The sequence below is a fragment of the Cuculus canorus genome, chromosome 20, assembly GCF_017976375.1.
Source record: "Cuculus canorus isolate bCucCan1 chromosome 20, bCucCan1.pri, whole genome shotgun sequence".
Lineage (NCBI taxonomy): Eukaryota > Metazoa > Chordata > Aves > Cuculiformes > Cuculidae > Cuculus > Cuculus canorus.
The window spans coordinates 3,055,888-3,073,270 of record NC_071420.1 but is presented as its reverse complement, the minus strand read 5'-3'; the positions used below and the strand labels follow the sequence as shown (position 1 = coordinate 3,073,270).

The 17,383-nt window shown below is 51.2% G+C and overlaps 1 protein-coding gene across 2 annotated transcripts in view; it reads left to right on the top strand.

Annotated features, from left to right (window-relative positions):
- The window catches only part of YPEL2 (yippee like 2), a 37,381-nt gene extending 30,825 nt beyond the window's left edge, over positions 1 to 6,556 (top strand). For both annotated transcript variants that reach the window (XM_054084817.1, XM_054084816.1), the window contains 2 exons: positions 398 to 506; positions 1,927 to 6,556. In XM_054084817.1, the coding sequence (XP_053940792.1) occupies positions 398 to 506; positions 1,927 to 2,016 (199 nt within the window). In that variant the 3' untranslated portion in view covers positions 2,017 to 6,556. The remainder of the gene's footprint in view (positions 1 to 397; positions 507 to 1,926) is intronic.
- Positions 6,557 to 17,383: the final 10,827 nt, after the last annotated feature.

The following is a 17,383-nucleotide window of genomic DNA, read 5'->3' as shown; positions in this document are numbered from 1 at the left end:
TGAAAATAGCTTTGGCGATATCCTAGGATATCTTTCAGACGAACTGCTGATTTCAGTTACATTTTTCAAGTTTCCATTTGGGCAAGTCAGAGTACCATTTTATCAATTTAAAAATGAAAATCTTTCTCAAATGCATAATTAGTGCCATTTACTAGAATGTTATTAATCTTCTGTTCAAAGCTTTGTAGAATTTTCAGTTGAATAAAAATTCTCTTTTACCTTTTCACTCTGTTTGGGAACCGCAAGAGATCTTTGTTTCGGGCACAGCTGTGCCACTCGGGATCCTGAACCTCCCGCTTGTGTTGTCAAATACTGCAATAAAATCGCTGTCAGCTTCATTGTAGCGTCTTGCTGCGGAAAGACACGCTAATAGGGAGCGTCTCTCCTTTTTCCCCAGAGTTAATGTGGGTTGTGGCCCTGCGGAGGAGCGGGTGTTATTAACAGGATTACATGCGGTTGCAGATATTTACTGTGAAAACTGCAAAACCACACTGGGTTGGAAATATGTGAGTATCCGTATCATTTGTTTTCCCTGCGGGCATCTCTGCTCCAGCCCTTCCTGAAGGTGTGTGTATGGTAACATGGTCTCATGCAGAGACCGTTAATTTGAGAGCCAGAGATAGGGGTTCAGATCTGCAGCCACATCATTTTTCCGTCCAGCATTTCCATTTTCCCTCCTGTATTTGTTGCATCCGTTGAGAGCAGAAGCTCTTCATAGCTGGTGTGTTTTTTTACTAAGAATATTCCCTGTAGGCTGGGTGTTGGTGGGCGTCCCTTAGTGATAGTTGACATAAGCGAGGCTACCTTCAGTCAGTCTTTTGTGGTTTGTTTTGCCTGTTTTCCCAGACAATGTCAGAAAAATAGAACAATCCATATATTATTAACCCGATGTCCTCCCCGCTGGAAACACTATTGAGCATGAGTTTATCTGCTTGCTGTGTCTTGTTCTTCATAAATTCAATTATCTTCAGATAAAGCCTTATGCTACATCCTAATTTCAGCTTCAGGAGGCACACAGTGTACTTGTTTGTCAAAACATTTTGACCAATGTCTAAACAAAACATGTACTGTGTCTGTGGCCTCTGGACAGAAATATTGTTTAATAAATCAGTTGAAAGGCTATAAAAAGCAAAGCATCAAAAATTGATGTGGTAGGAATCCCTGCAGAAACACAGCATGGATCTCACAAATGGAGATGGGCACTAAGTACATAAATTGAGTTTATTGTAAAGCAAACTACAACATTTCATAAACATTGCAGTAAGCAGAAGCCTCTCCAGCCACGGAATGACGTTATTTCCGATGCATTATGTACACGCTAACAGCAGACCTGAGCGGAGCTGAACCGCTTTAAGGATGCAGCCTCGATAATGGGAGTCCCTCCTGGTTACAGATCCCATAGATTTCCCTACCTCTCCAGTTCTGCAGTGCGGAGGCACTGTGTGTCTCTGGAGCTGCAAGCATCCAGAGTGGGTCCTTCTCATCCTCTGGTGCCCATTTGCACCATTTCCATGTGAACTTTACTGAAATCCGTCTTGTTCCCAATGCTAGTGCTTTCACAGCATGTTATATCAGAGGGAACCCTGCATTCTTGTCAAACATTAATAAATTCTCAGAGCACCCTAGAGAAAGGGGGATTTTTGTCACCAATGAGTCCTGAAGCATAGGAGCAGTTGCCGCTGGCCTACAGAAAGCTGCACGTTTACATGGTGCTGATGATTCTTTTTTTCCAGCCTATAAAGACAGCTAGAAGCAGAGATTAAGGTTCTACCAACATAATTTTGCGGCAGGAGGACCTGCAGTTTGACTGCTCTACACTGTAGGCAAGGCTAAGACTTGTACCAGTATTCTTAGGTTCGATCTGTAACTGCGACTCGACTTTCAGACATCATCTTGATCTGATTTTTTTCTCTGTTTTTATTTTAGGAACACGCTTTTGAAAGCAGCCAGAAGTATAAAGAAGGCAAATACATCATTGAACTAGCTCACATGATCAAGGATAATGGCTGGGATTGAACGGCAAGAGCCCAGCCCTACTAGCGTGTAAGAGAATGCCATCCAACCGAACATTATATCCAAGAGTGAGAGAGTGACTGAACGCTTGGTTCCATGCATTTAGAGGCTCTGCAATTTGGGAGCATCTTCACACCCTTCTCCATCTTTATTGGTGACTGGCCTCTAAATTTCTGTCTCTCTGTCTCTTTGCTTTGTATCTGTTTGTGAGTTGACCCTGGCTGCTTCTCTCTCTGTTCTGGCGTTGGCTAAGAGAATGCACCGAATGCCCGACAGCCATTCCATGTTGCCGAATGTTTAAGTACAATCTGAAGTTGGCTCTGTGGTGGCATTTTATCAGAAGGTCTCGGTGCGGGAGGAAGACCCGAGTTTTGGGCAGGAGAAGGTGATAGGGGGTGGGGAGTGGGCCCAAAGGGAGGTCATCAGAAGTTGAAACTGTACTTCTCCTTAAAGTCCTGGTTAACCAAGGCTTGAAACTATCTACTTGTCTAAATGGACAGAAAAATACCTCACGGCTGCGTTCTCTCCGAATCGTAAAACCGCTGCTCCATCTGTGGAGCTTCAGTCTAAGCCGGCTGAGCACAAGTTGTAACCAATTCCCCCCGCAAGCTAATCGCAGTTCTGTGTTTTGTTTGCCGTTTATGAACTTGTTGTATGGGGGCGAGGGGAGAAAACCTGAAGGCTGGAGAGATTCCCTGCCTCTCCTTTTTCTCGCTGTTTCAGGGTAGGTAGGCCAAACATCCCAACAGAACACAGCTGTGGGGAGCATCCTTACAGCTGGAGAAACCAAATCCTGACTCTTGAGCCCTTCAGAGAGGAGGAGAAAACTGCTTAAGGCACAGGGGGTTGGAGCTTCAGCTTAGAAGATGTGACGCGAGGAAATAAAAAGCACGTGCTAGGTGAGAAAGAGGAAATTACATAGAGGAGGATGGGGGCAAACTTAGTAAAGCAGGGTACCCCTTGATTTCCCGGCCTCCACTGAGCGTCCTTGGGGATCTTTTACCAATCCTTCACAAGTGCAAGTACGACAGTGCTGTTACAGAATCTTTTTCTTCAATCCCAAGCCCCGGCCGTCGGCTCCGCTCTTGGAGCCTGACAGAGGAACGGTGCAAGAGTGGGGAGAGGAGGGGGCAGAGGAGCCTGCTGGTTGTAGCAGTGTTGCACAGGTGGATATTTCAAGCCATGAGGTATCCTCCCCAAAACCTTCCCTCCCTTTTCCGACTCCCAGAAGCCTGTTGCAGGCACGGGAGGATGGTAAAGAAAAAAAGAAACTAAACATCTTCCCCCTACCCCTGAAATTGTCCATGCTTTGGAGTTTAAACCACGGGGTTAGGTGTGAGCATCATAACTGCAAGGGACAAGTCCTTCCCATTTTATTTTTTTTCATTTTAATTAGTGTGGCCCTTCCCAAGGTGGTTGGTGGGGAAGGGGCGTCATGTGTGAGAGGGGGGCTGTGTTAGACACAAATGACAATGTGAAGTTTGCTCTGCAACAGTCCAGCCAGTATCTGGTGCATAACTCAAGACTATTTAACTGAATTAGTTTTATCTCTCTGAGTGAATTTTATTTTTGTTTGTGGAATTCTTTCAAGTAGGTTAATCCACTGGGGGAAATCTTTCTTAATCCAGAAGGAAAGAGTATTGTGCAGGGGTTTGTAACTCCTTACGAAGCCGAAGCTTTGGAGCTGTAATCTGTTGTTGCTTGCCTCCACCCCCAAGGTGCTCTCAGTTCACTGTGGGAATCGGGACAGAGAGATGTGGTGAGAGCGTAATTTGCTGTTAAATGGAGGGAATGTGAGCAGAGACGCTAATTATGGATCAGAATGGACCTTACATGTTGGGTCCTTGTGCTGAAACCCAAACCTGATGGCCTGCCTAAGCAAAGGCTGGTTTTTAGTGTTGAACCACTGTCCTGTACAACCTTGGAGAGAGAAGTGAGGTGGAGGCTGGTTGCAGCTCCTGCAGTGGGTGGAGGTGGCTCTGTTTGTCCGTAGCCTGTGAAGAGGTGGCTTCTGCCTTCACCCTTTCTGCTGCGGATGTGTAACAATGGCTTCGGCTTTCATTTCTGACCATCTCTGCTTCCATCATCCACGTTCTCTTCAATGATAAAAATCTAATAGAAATCAAAACCTGTGCAGTGCCCACTGTCTCGTTGACTTTGGCGCTGGTCTGGTCCCATTTTGTTGTCCTTTGGTTGGTGATCCATGACAGTGTTTTGAGGTTTGACTAGTGGGAAGTAATCTCTGTTCTTTTGAGAGCTCTTCAGGTTCCCCAGATACGTAGCTTTTTAGGGCATCTGGCTGGAGCTGGGAGAAGTAACGGATCACCCCAGATCGTTTGTATGAGGCTGAGAAAAAGAACACAGATGAACTCATGGGTTTGTGTTGGTATTTAGAGTGATCGCCTATAAAAAAAGCGATATAAAAGGTAGACCTGTCTAGAGAACTGCTCCAAGAAATGGGAGCAGTTCTTACAGAGACCCACCGGATGTAGGTGAATTTTATCCGTACATTTGGGACAGGAGAGGACAATGATCCATCAGTCCAGGCTGTTTTTAACCGTTCACGGGGGTTGTGCTTGTAATGGCAACCAGTCTAAGCTTGAATACGGCAAGATCTTAATCTGGTTTTAATTGGTTTTGTCCTGTCAGCATCCACAGATCTATTCTTGCTGAGAATCTGGCCTCAAGCCCTGGTACAAAAAAAAATCTGTGTGCCTGTCAACATCTCCAACACCCAGAGAATTATCAATAGAGTGACCGTAATAGATTGTACAGGGAAATAAGGAAAGATGGGTTTGTGAGGCTCTTTGGGAACATCCCCAACACCCAGAGAATTATCAATAGAGTGACCGTAATAGATTGTACGGGGAAATGAGGAAAGATGGGCTTGTGAGGCTCGTTGGCGTTTGTTCTCTGCTCTTTGTCCATTAAATATGAAGTGCTTCTCAGTCCGCTGCTAACTCATCAGGGACGTACTGTATGAAGACACATGACAGGATTTGGAGCCTGTACCGGACAGGGTGATCCGAGCTGTACGCCGGCAGCTTCCGCAGTCATCGCAGGCTGATTTGATGACTCGCAGAGTGATGTATTCAGAGCATAACCAAAGAACCTCCCTGTCGGCATCCCTCCGGTCGCGGGGCTTGACTGTAGCTGGTTCACTACTGACCAGGGCGAGCAGGGTAGGATTGTTGTTTCTGAGCTGGAGATGCAGCACGTGGAAACGGCCTTCTCGGGCAGCAATGCCCAAACGCAGAGCACCGAGTGGTGCTGCTTTCCATGGGTGATGTCTTCAAGAAAACAAGAACGGCAGCGAGTTTTGCTCTTTTCTTTCTGTGGCAGCCTCGTCTCTGATGAGCTGCGCCCACCCTGGAGTTTACATCGCTCCCGTCAACCCCAAAGCTCAGACTTGTGTAAATTGTTTTGCTCTGGTGGCTTATCTGGTGTGAAATCCTGATCCCTGTAATAAATATTCAGATGATAATATATACAAAGCAGAAAAAAACCACCTTATCTTGTGAAATATACTTTTGTAAATAATATTTAATTTTTTTAAAAAGAATAATATATTTGGTGCTGTTTTCTCAAAGCCCCTCCCTGAGAGCACTTTTTTGTTGTTTATAAATGATACTGTTTCCTTCTGTATTTGTTGGATAATATGTTTAAAGGGAAACAAAAATCATAATATACGTTGTCCTTTTAAGTCGATCCATTTTTCCTCTGGATGTGGCAGGAGACGGGAGTCGCTCCTGCTTCCATCTGGCAGAATTGGTCTCCGGTGCAGGCAGTGGCCGGGTTAGGTCCAGGCAGGTGTGGGGTGGGAGATAGATCCAGGCACTCGGGGATGCTCCGGTGTCTGGATTTTCCTGTGGAACACCCTCGCTTGGTGTTGGAGGTCCCGTCTGGGTCCTGAGCCCTGTGCCGGCTGGCGCTGCCGTGGTGAGTCCCGCCTACGCTGGCCGGGCTCCGCTGGGCACGAGGAGATCTGGTTTGTAGGATCTGGGCCTGAATTTTTCTCTTGCACCAGTATTGGCTGGAGTGGAGTAGATGTCGAGACCTAGAAAACAGGATTGAGCATAGGCTGCACCCTCTGACTCGCTGTTTCCAGTTGCCTGCGGGCAACAGGGGGAGAGGGTAGAGATTTTGAACTCATCGTTTTTAAACTAAAACATCAGTCTTTGGACATGGATCCTGGTTTTCTTCTGGGGTTTGTCTGTTTGTTGTTTGTTTGTTTGTTTTTAAACCAGGCTGCTACGTAACAAATCAGAGTAAAAGTTTACCTCTCTGGTAGTAAAGTTCTTTTTTTTTTTTGTTTTGTTTTCCCTTCTGTCTTTAATCTCGCCCCTTCTCCCTCTTCTTTGTTTTTAATTCGTTGGGTCTCTTGTTTATCCCAAAGTGGACCAACAGCACAAACCACTGGACTGTGTTTTGCTGAGCTGTTTTCAGTGCTGAAGAACTGTTGCACGCTCTAATTCTCTGGGTTTGGTGCACACGATTTAAAAATATACAGGAAAAAAAAAACAACCCAACCCTACGAATGAAACCTGTTGTTCTTGTGATGATCAAGTGAGAATTTTCTCTGTATGCATCTTCTAACCTGTCTGTGAGTGTGTGTTAATCATGCATTTCGCTGCACTTCCTTGTTTCGGGAGGAACATCGTGTTTCCGTGTGAACCAGTTCTTGGATGAAAAGATGACACGCAAACACCCGGCTGGGTAAACAGACGGGCGAGAACCGGAGCTCAGCTCAGTGGGAAGGAGCTCTTCTCACCAGGTGAGAGGCCTCAGGAATTAAATGCTCAGAAACCATTACGGCAGACGTAGGTTTGGCAAATCCTGTTTAAAAAGAATAAACAGAAGAGGGGAAACAAAATCATCTTGAATTCAGAAAAGAAAAATCACTGTATTTAAATGCAGGCAGAATGGCGTTGTGTAAAGTACAAACACAGATAAGCTGTTCTCATCCTTGCGAACTGTATGTGTCCTTTGTTTTGTTTCTCATAAGGAAATGGGAATGCTTTCCCCACTGACAGAACTAAAGGACGATATTTCCAATACCAGCCTGTCTATTGATGCTCTTGTGTTTACAAACTGTGTATACTTTTATTTCTTTGATCGTATTTTAATTTTAATTTTATTTTTTTTTGCATATTCTTTCAGGTCATTTGCTTCAGTAATAAATGCAATTGTTTGTTTTCAAATAATTGGTTTTCACCTTTTCACGTGTTTGTACATTGTATATAGTTCTTCAGTATTAGAGGAAGGCGTATTGTTTGTCATATTTACAATATGTGTTGGTGCTCATTTGAGAAAATAAAATTTTCAAGTACTAAAACTGCTGGTTTCCCCGTTTCTGGTTTAACCCCCTCTGCTGCGTGCAAGTGGGAGGCAGCAAAACCGGGTTGTGCAAAGAGTGTTCCTTTGAGCTTGAATATAGCCAAATTATCCTCTTTGCCAACACCTCCGGGTCGGAGCAGCCACCGAGTGGGTGCTTGGATCACTTTGGCACTTAGAGAGTGAGGTGGTGGGCAAAGATCCCGTCAGGCAGAGCCAAAAGGTGATCCATACCCCTGGAACTGAGGATTTAGTACAAACCCAAGTGGCCGGGGGATGCGGTGCTGCCCCGCCTGGCGCCATCGTACCGTCACCGGGTGCCTTTCCTTAAACCAGACCGGCACGGGAAGCACATACTTTGTTTTAGTGAGGAATTGCATGGGTTTGCAGTGGTTTTCAAGTAGCATTAATAGCAAGAAACCCACAACAGAAAATCCCATCGTTCTCAATAAACCATTTCCAATGGATGCAGGGGTTTGTCGGCACCGTTACGTAACGTTGCCTACAACGGTAGAATGGCTGTGGAATTCCCAGTGGCCAGGAAACCTCCCTGAGGTTTGCAAGTGTTGCTTGTTGGTAGAATTCCTGGTGTAGCTCCATGTCTAGTGAAGTCGCATTGTGGTGGCTGCGGGAGGTGGCAGTCGCTTGCGGTTAAACCAAAGCATTGGTGAAGCTGTGTGCCACGTTGGGGTGTTTGCGAGGCAGATGTTCTTTTTAGAAGCTCAACAAAGGGGATTTTGCTGGGTTCAATCCACACTGGTCCTGAAGCAAGGAAAATCTGTGTGGGAAGCAGAGCTGGTGCGCAGGAGGAACGAGGGCACATCGGGAGGGCGATCCTTCAGTGTTAAAATGCAGAGCGATTCCTCTGGATCGGGGAGGGAGCTTGTTCCATCTCAGATATGCACTGTGATGATTTTAGGACTCATTTTCGCAGGCAGCAGCTGCTGCCGCCACCGCTTCTCTCACCTCGCAGCGTTCACTGGAGTGCCAGAACTGCTCCTCTGCTCCCAGGTGAGTAAGATACGACGTTTCTGATTCCCGGTGCCTTCGGCTCAAAAATCCATTTGAAACTGTGGTTGGATTGAAAGCAGTGCTTTCTTTGAGGTAGTTTTGGCTAAGCTGATGCAATTCCTCTTGGTCCCGCTGCGGAGGACGGCTGGGACCTGTCCTCGTGCCCTGTGCCACTGCCCGGCAGTTCACTGTGCCACCGCGCGCCGGCTCAGCGCCCTTAATTCCCTGCGTGTCTGAAAAAGCAACTTGACCCTCTTTGGAGAGGACCCGGTTGTGCCAGCTGCTAAATGCCCTCAACTCAAAGCGTAGGTCAGGCTGCAGGAAGAAAAGCTGCACCTGAGAGGTCGGAAGCGAGGAGGAGCCGGGGGGTTCGTGGGAGGCGGGTAAGGAGCCAAGGAAGATGCAACTGTGAACCAACATCCCGGCTCGGGACAGCCCATACAATTCATTGCTCGCCCAATGCGCTCAATGCAATTTGAGTTCTTGGTTTTGTGAAAAGCTTAAATTGCTGTTGTTGGCGCGGCGCCGGTGTGCGACGTGTTGGGTGTGTGCTCTGAGGCTGCTGGTGGATCCCTGAGGGACAGAGGGTGAGATGCGCTGCCTCCGCCCAGCAGGGAGGTCTCGGGCGTGATGACATCTCCCAACAGCGTGAGGCCCATCCTTCAGGATGGAGACCAGCGTGGGCTGATGCGAAGAGGCTTCTCGCCGTGTGCCATCACTGGGCTTGTTCCTACAGACCCTTGGAGCTGCTGGCATGGTGGGACAGGGCCCTTTTCTTTGACCCCAGTTCTTCCATGTGGTTTAGAGAGGAAAATAAAAGTCCTTCTGGCTTGTTTCCCCACCTGCCGCTGCTGCTGGGGCGCGAGGGTGCCATCCTGTGCGGTGCGGGCAGCAGAGGGGACCGATGGACGTGGTGGCTGCTCCTCTCCGATGGGAGTGGTTCTTACCCACCAGCTGAATTGTGCGCATGGGCCGTGGCGCCTTCGACACGAGCCCTGCGGGGAAATTCCGCACAGGACAGTGTCCTGCTCAGTATTTCCCATCCTGAGCTCGTGAGAAAGAAGAGGATGGATGACTTGAAGGTCTCTCTCAGCGATAGACCTCAGGAAGAGCCTCCAACCCCCCTCGGGCTCCTTTAGGATGAAAGCGGAGAACCGTGGGCACCGCGAGGGCGCGGAGCTGAGCCGCGGGCTGGGTGGTGGCTCCCGGTCACCATTGGCAGGGCCGGGGTCTCGCCTGCTCCGGGGGCCGTTCCCAGCCGGGGCGAGGAGGGAACAGCCGCTCGTTTAGTGATACGGGGCAGCTCTCACCAACTTGCATTTGATGTATTATTAAACTGCAATTAGCGTGCAAGCAAGCCCGGGCGGTCTATTAATAGCCGGGCGCGGAGGAGCTGACTCAGACGGCAGCAGACGTGGGCTCTGGCGAGCGGCGGCAGCTTTGCTGCTGCAAACTTGGCCCGTGGTGCTGCGGTGGGAGAGGTGGAGGGGAAAATGGAGGGACAGGTGGAGGCCGGTGCACAAACCCTCCCCTCGGTCCCCGCGGAGCTGCTGCCCACGAGCTGACGGGGCCAAAGGAGTCCCCACGGCCTTTCCCGGCGGCGGGAGGAGAGGCTGTGAAGAGCGATGGGGCCAAGCGTGGGGCAGAGCTCCTCTCAGGTCCTGCTGCTCACAATGAGTTTATTTTTTTCAAAAGATGATCACAAAGCTATAAATACGACGACACCGGTGGCCTTTAATCCTGGTTCAGGAGCAATTTGACACTCCTACTTTGCTCTCGGGCCCTTCCTATGGCACACAGGAGCTGGGGAGGGATGCTGCTCGTTGCTTCTCTGTTGGTTCACCTCATCCCTTTGGTCCTCTCAGGTGAACCACTCCGGGTTCAGCCCCACAGATGCCCCCCGGGCTTCCCCCACGCTGCCTTTCCCGTGGGGAAAACGGCTCCGACCCGAGCCGGAGGATTTTCTTGCTGACAGGCAGGATTTACAGTAGCACTTTCAGGCTGCCAAACATGCTGGGGTTATTTTTACCCGGCTCCAACTCGGTGTATAAATAGCGTCGAGGCTGTTCCCTGTCGCTGGCTGACACGGAGGAATGTCCCCGGGATGCAGGCGAAGGAGACGTCACCCCGCGGGCAGGCACAGACCTGCCCTGGCCTCATCCAGCGCTCACGGCAGGACGGCTGCAAGGACGGGGTCCCACTGCCACCTCTCCTTGGGACCCCCAAATCCGCCCCGCTGAGCCCCGCAGCTTTCCTCAGGGCGCTGTTTTGGGGGTACCAAGGGCACAACCCACGCAGAGGTGCCCCCATCTATTAATCTCACCTTAAATCCCTCCAGGAGAGACATTCGCCCATCAGGTCACCCCAAGTCTTAAGAAGGGATCATCCTCACAAGGATGGGGCGCTTGGGAAATGCCGCTGTGTGGACAACGGGGTGACGGGCATCACCCACTCACCTTCTGGGGGAAAAAAATACACCCACAGGGAGATTTTCCAGCCTGTTCGGTTATTTATGGCTCGGGATGGAGCAGCTCCCGGCGGGGGCAGCGCCACGGAGGACGCTTGTGCAGACGTTTTGTTCTCCATGTATGGAAACTTCTGATGAGGTGAAATAAAATGCTGAGGGGAAAAAAAAATATAAAATACTTTCCCAGGGGCCCGACCTCAGCCCATGGAAATGTACCCCTCGGAAAAGGGTTTCTATGCGAGCGTTTGGATGCTGTACAGGAATAACAAAGAGCTATAGGAGTGCGCTTTTATAGCGCTGCTTCCTTGTGAAACCCAGACTGGTGTTTTCTTTTCCACTTGGACGAGGATTTTCCCATAATTGTGTTATTTTCATGAAGGTTTCGGCACAGAAATCCAGGGCCTTTCCTAGCGGAGCCCTGCGGGTGGAGGGGCTGAAACGTGGGAGGGTTCACACTGTGGTGCAGGTTCCCCGTTTTCCCCAAATCTCTTCCCTAGCGGATGTCCCACCCGGTCACAATGGGGGTTTGGCTCCACCCTGACCTCCCAGTGATAGTTTGTTGGAATTCCCTCTTTCCTGGAGGCAAAGAGACGGAGGCGCCGATGCTGCAGGAACCAGGGTGCCCCAGGGAGCCCAAAACATGGGGGCAACCAAGCCTCGCCCTCAGTAGCCACAAACCCAAGTGCCTCATCGAGTCCATATAAACCTCTAACCGCTGGATGAGGGACTTTCGTCTCCCACAGTGCAGCTCATCCACTCCCAGGTTGCTGCTACCGTGTGGGGTGACGGAGCACCAGCAGCTGATGGTGGAGATGCTCTGATGAGGCATCAGCTGTGCCCATCACGAGGGCCTCCCAGGACCCCCCCAGGTGTTACAGATTTCTGGAGAAACCATGATATATCTTTGCTGGGAGGGAGCTGTGGGTAGTGTTGGTGCTGCTGGAATTCCGGCTGGGCTTTGCTGCTCCAGCATCTCTCCCTGGGATGGGTTTTGTGGCAGGTCAGTGCTGCTGCCCGGGAGCCGTGGGAAGGAGCTGGGTGGGAGGTTTTACAGAGGAGGAAATTATCTGGCTTAAAGGATGCATCTCTGTGTCTTTAATCTGAGCTCGGTTTTCTTTCTGGATGCAATATTTGAGCTGTTTTTGAGCTGTTGGTTATCGGGGCTGCGGGAGGAGGCTGTCACTGTGGCTGCGATGGGGGATCGTTAACATGGATCGTGTTTGCCGGGTTGTGAATTTAATCTTTTAATGTTGATTCCTGGCCGGGATGAGCTCTCACGAGCTGGGAGCTGCCAGCAGCCCAATGACTCCGCTGCCGGCGCCCCGAGCCATTAGCACGGCAGTAATAACGTCCTTTATTTAATCATAGCTACGTCAGATGCGGCGTTTCTGGATGTGACTGGCTGCACGTCCCTTCCCAACCCGGTTTATCCTGACAGCTGCCGATGGAAGGCAGGGGCTGCGCGTTTGCTCTGTGTGTTTCTGGCAGCTCTTTGCTCGGAGGCTCCTTATCCTACAGAAGGGGCTGTCGTTCCCTCTCCTCAATCCCTCCCCAGTTTATCCTGACAGCCTCAGAGTTCCTTTGGCTCTGTTTGCTGTCAGCAGGAACAGAGGAGCTCAGTGTGCACAGGACAGGCGCAGCTCACGCAGGAGGTGTCTGCACGCTTCCCCCTTAACCCCTCCTGTGAGCTCCTGAATTAAACCCCTTGTGCAAAGCCTAATTTCCCCCGAGCGCAGGCAGTTCACCCTGAACTGGGCTGGTGGTACCCTTTGTACCGGGCTGGGCTTTGCCTTGGTAGGGTTTTTGGGAGCCACAGCCACCAGTCCCCACCTCAACCCAGCTCTGGACACTGGTGTGTACCCCACGTCCTGGTTTCTTGGTGAAAAATATCTGGGAACTAAGCAGGGTTCTTTGGGGAAAGAACCGAACTCTTTCTGGTGATGCTGGCTGCTGGAGAGAGGGCTCAGCTCGGTTTGGATTAGTTGCCCACAAGCAAGAAAAGCTATTTTGAACCAAAGGCTGGGAATGTTTGAGCTAATCCCAGGTGAAAGCTGATTAAGGGCTCGGTGGGGGGATTTGGAGCAGGTCCTGGTGGCGCAGGGAGCCCGGCCGTGTCCCCCAGCTGCTCCTGCCCACCAGAACCACTGAACGCGGGGCGGAAGGCAAAGCTCAGACCTGCGTTTCCCAAGGTGTTGGAGGGGATTTCATTGTACAAACTCTCTCCAAAATCTGTGGAACTTAAGCCTGACCTTTGACAGCTTTCGGCACGTCGGAGGCATGGAGAGGGAGGCTTCGTGCTTGTTTCCAGGCTGACGAGAAAAGGCATCACAGGGGCACCTTCGTTAGTGCTTCAGCTATGGGTCACCCAAATCGGCAGCGTGGCAGCAAATGCCTTTGCTCTCTCCGTGTCCAAGGAAAATATTTAGATTTCAGCCACCATTTTCAAGGTCCTGTAAATGTTTTTCTATAGGAGACACGAGCCCCAGCCGGTGTTAGCTCTGCTCCGTGACGCTGACATCCCATGTGGGCAGGATCAAGGGATCGAAAGGCACAGGCTTTAGGTGGCATCTCGAGGGTGTGCCAGCCGTAAAGCCTGATGTACAGATAGAGCTTTCCCCGGGAAATGTGCTCCATAGCTCATTCCCATGGACCTCTCCCCTCTGCTTTGCAGGAAGGGAGGCACCACGTTCAGGGACGTGATGGGTGGCACCCGATGCCTCCAGCGCCGCTGTGCGCAGCGCAGGAGGGTGGCGCAAAGCTCTCGGCAAGAGGAGCCAACAGCTTTTTGGGTCAATCCCTTTCAAACACTTGGAGCCGCAGGTCTTGGAGCCAGTGGGATCTGCCCCGCGTGCGGAGCAAAGCTCCCTGTGATGGGGAGACCCGTGCTGGGCCCTGGTGGGCTGCAGTTTGCACTCTTCTGACTTAAATCTTTGTTTTCTCTCGCCCTCGCCAAGCGGCTGCACAGCTCCGATCCAACAGCAGCCCCTTGTCCGCGGCTCGTGGCTTCGCAGGAACGCGGCCCAGCAAACAGATGCCGAGTCTTGTGCATCGCAGCTCCCCAAACCACAGGGCTTCCTTGATGTACAAATGCTGAATTCTTCACCTCGATTGCGCCTGGCACGGCCCAACGCTGCTGAGCGGCTCCTCCAGATGGGTAAATACGAAGCAGGGCTGGAGCGGGACTGCAGGCACAGCTTCAGCAAACACCATTAGGTGTAAACGCAAAGCGATTTCCTTTCCAGAAAAATATTTACTTCCCTCTCTGGTCACTCTTGAATTAAAAACACATTTGGAGCAGCTTGTAAGGAATTGCTTAGATTTGATATATCTTAATTTCCCCCTTCCCGGGCGGTGTGGGGCTCCGGGGGTGCGATGGCTCCTCCAGGAGCTGCTGCAGCTCCACAGTAGCAGCATTATAGCGGAGTCCGAGGTGGTTTTAAAGACCCTATTTCAGGTGTTTATGTGCTGTTGCCTATAAATCACACCTTGGACTATGAGCCTTTGTGTCTATTCATGGGCTCACGGGGTTTCAAATCTTTCTTTTTTTTCCTGAGGCTGAGACCTCACTGCACACAGAGCCCCAACGCCCTCCTGCCTCCCTCTCCGAGCACCCCATCCCCAAAGGGCTGTAGGGGGGCACCAAGCCCTGGGTTTATCCCAGGAATTAAGGGATTTTTCCTCCTGGCACTGAAGCAAAGTCCCAGGTGAACTCTGTATGTAAATGATTGCATGCATATATTTGCATATATCTGAAGGCAGCGGTAAGCTGGGAGCAACATTTCCATTTAGCGATGCTCAACCACCCCTGTTGCCCATGTGTGTCGGTAGCAGGGAGCGAGGAAATGCAGGGGGAGCCCCATCCCTGCGCCTCTCCTTGTGTTATTGGTGTTTTATCACTGGGATAAAGTCAAGGATATATTTTTCCAAGGATCTGGAGAAAGGGGAAGGTGATGGCTGCTTGGGGAGCCAGGCTGTGGCGTACAGAGCATCCTGTAGCTTGCAGTCTTCCAAAGAGACAAAAAAATTAAGTAGCTTGCTCTGCTCAGTCTTGTTCTTCCTTCTGAACCTGAAGAGTACTGAAGCTCAGTGCTGGGGCTCAGCTGCGCTGAGAAGACGACGGATTTTGGGGTGCTGCTGGGATGGATGGGCAGGGAAGCACAACTCCCGCCTTGGTCTGCGGAGCTGAGCTGTACCCTCCAACAGCGATGTCGCTATTTTTGTCTGGATTAAAGGGAAATTAAGATTAATCCTCAGCATTCAGGGAGATCTCTGGGCTTTAGCATTTTTTTTCCCCGATCATTCATTATTTTTAGCAGATGCTTTTTATTTTTAGCTTCTCTCCAAGGCAGCAGAGACTCGAAATCCCCTCCCTGTCCCAGTGTCCTCTTCACCTGAGCAGGAGAAAGCCGGGAGAGAAGGCACTGCTTCCGAGCGGCTGCAGCCGAGGCAGGAGGTCGATGTCCTGCAAAGGCACAGCAGAGCTCTGCGGAGGAAACACCTGCACCAAAATCTTATCATCATTACCTGAATCTAAAACCCGCCCAGCCTGCCAGGTTTGAATCAGAGAATGGTTTGTGTTGGAAGGGTCATCCAATCCAACCTCCCTGCAGGAGTAGGGATATCTTTACCCGGATCAGGCTGCTCGGAGACCCATTCAACGCGGCCTCGAACACCTCCAGGGACCACTGGGCACTCAGGACTTCTCTGGGCAGCCTGGGCCAGGGCTCCCCACCCTCAAAGGGAAACATTTCTTCCTGAGATCTCATCTCAATCTCCCCTCTTTCAGCTTAAAACCATCTCTCCTTGTCCTGATCAAGAGCCCCTCCACAGCTTTCTTGTACCCCTTTTCAGCACTGGAAGCTGCTCTAAGGTCTCCTCAGAGCCTTCTCTTCTCCAGGCTGAACAACCCCAACTCTCTCAGCCTGTCCTCCTACGGGAGGTGCTCAGCCCTCGGATCATCTTTGTGGCTTCCTCTGGACTCGCCCCAACAGATCCATGTCCTTCCTTTGCTGAGGACTCCAGAACTGTAGAAGGCTCTGGGTGAGGTCTGAAGAGCAGAGCAGAGGGGCAGAATCCCCTCCCTCGGCCCTCTGTGCTGCACAGGTGCCGGGCAGGAGATGCTCTCCCCTCTGCCAATGGGTGCTCATGGCTGGGGTGGGAGTCGGCACCAGCACAGCCCCCCTGAGCTGCCATCCTCCCACCTGGCCTCGGTGGCCGGGATCCCGGTGACGCCTCACGTCTGCCATCACACAGCGTCTGTCTGACCAGGACGCTCAGCATCCTTTCGAATACATCTTTGGCTTTCAGCATCCCACAGACTGGAACAAAAAAGTGACGTTAGCATTTAATCAGACATATGATTTCCTTTGGATGACGGCGCCCTTTGCCCTGTGTTTGGCACCAGAGCAGATAATGGCATCCCCAGGATTTACGTGGCTTTTCAGAAGGTTTGCAGAGGCAGAGGGGGCGCGAGGGGCCGCGTCGCTGCTGGTGTGAGATGGGAGCAGGTGAAGCTGCCGGCTGAAAAATGCAAATCCTCTCGGCGCCGCATTCAGGCGGGCACAAAGGCGCTAAGCCGGCACACGAGGGCTGCGCGTTGCCGGGCACCCCGCATCAGGCGGAGGAGACAATACAGGGAGTCAGTGCTTGGCTGAGCCAGGGCACAGGCACAGGGCTGGGCGGGGATCTTAATTAAATCATTTCCAGCTAGATTCGGTAACAAGCCCTGCTCCAGCATGTGCCGCTTCCAAATTCCACTTATAACCCGCTGCTGCTTCCCGTTAAAGAGACAACCAGTGAGGCCTGGTGGGGATTAGTGGGTACCCAGATCTGCTCCTGATGTGCGTCAAAGGGGGTGGGAAGGGTCGAGCAGACCAGGAGCAGCTCCAGCGGCGAGGAGGGTAAGCTAACAGGCTTGGAAATGCCGCAGGGCATGGCCACGCTGAGCAAGAGCCCCTGCCAGCAGCTCAACACCTTCCTGGAGGGACAGAGCATCATTTTGTGGGGGAGCAGCCAACCTTTACTATTTTACAGGAGGGAGCCTTCCCGACAGCTGTTGCAGGTGATTTGCCATCCCTGAGGCATCGCCGAGGCCCTCTCCTTGCAGAGAAGGGGCACCATTGCCTCTCCCTGCGCGACACGGGCTGCGCGTGACCTGCCCCGCAGCCGCCGATTTGATTCCGTTGCTGCATAGCGATCGCTTCAGGCGGCTGATCACGCTCCAGGGGTGACACAGAGTTACACAATGATGCTGAGGGCAATGCCGTCGTCCTCCAGGGCTGTGACCAAGAGGCTGTGGCTCCCCAGGCTTGGCGTCCTTGGAGTCCTCGGCCACAAAGGATGGCCGGTGGCATCGCAGGGACCCCCTCGGTGCGGTGCGAGGGGCGCCCCAGGCTCCTCTTCTCCAAATGCATCAGACCCTCGGGTTTCGGACAGCGCGGAAGATTGATTTCTTGATTAAATTCTAATGCAGAGTATAATTAAGGAAATCCTCCAGGTTCAGAAAGTCATTAGGAGATGATTAATTGGGAAGAGGCTGGGAGCTGCTTGCAGTGAAGG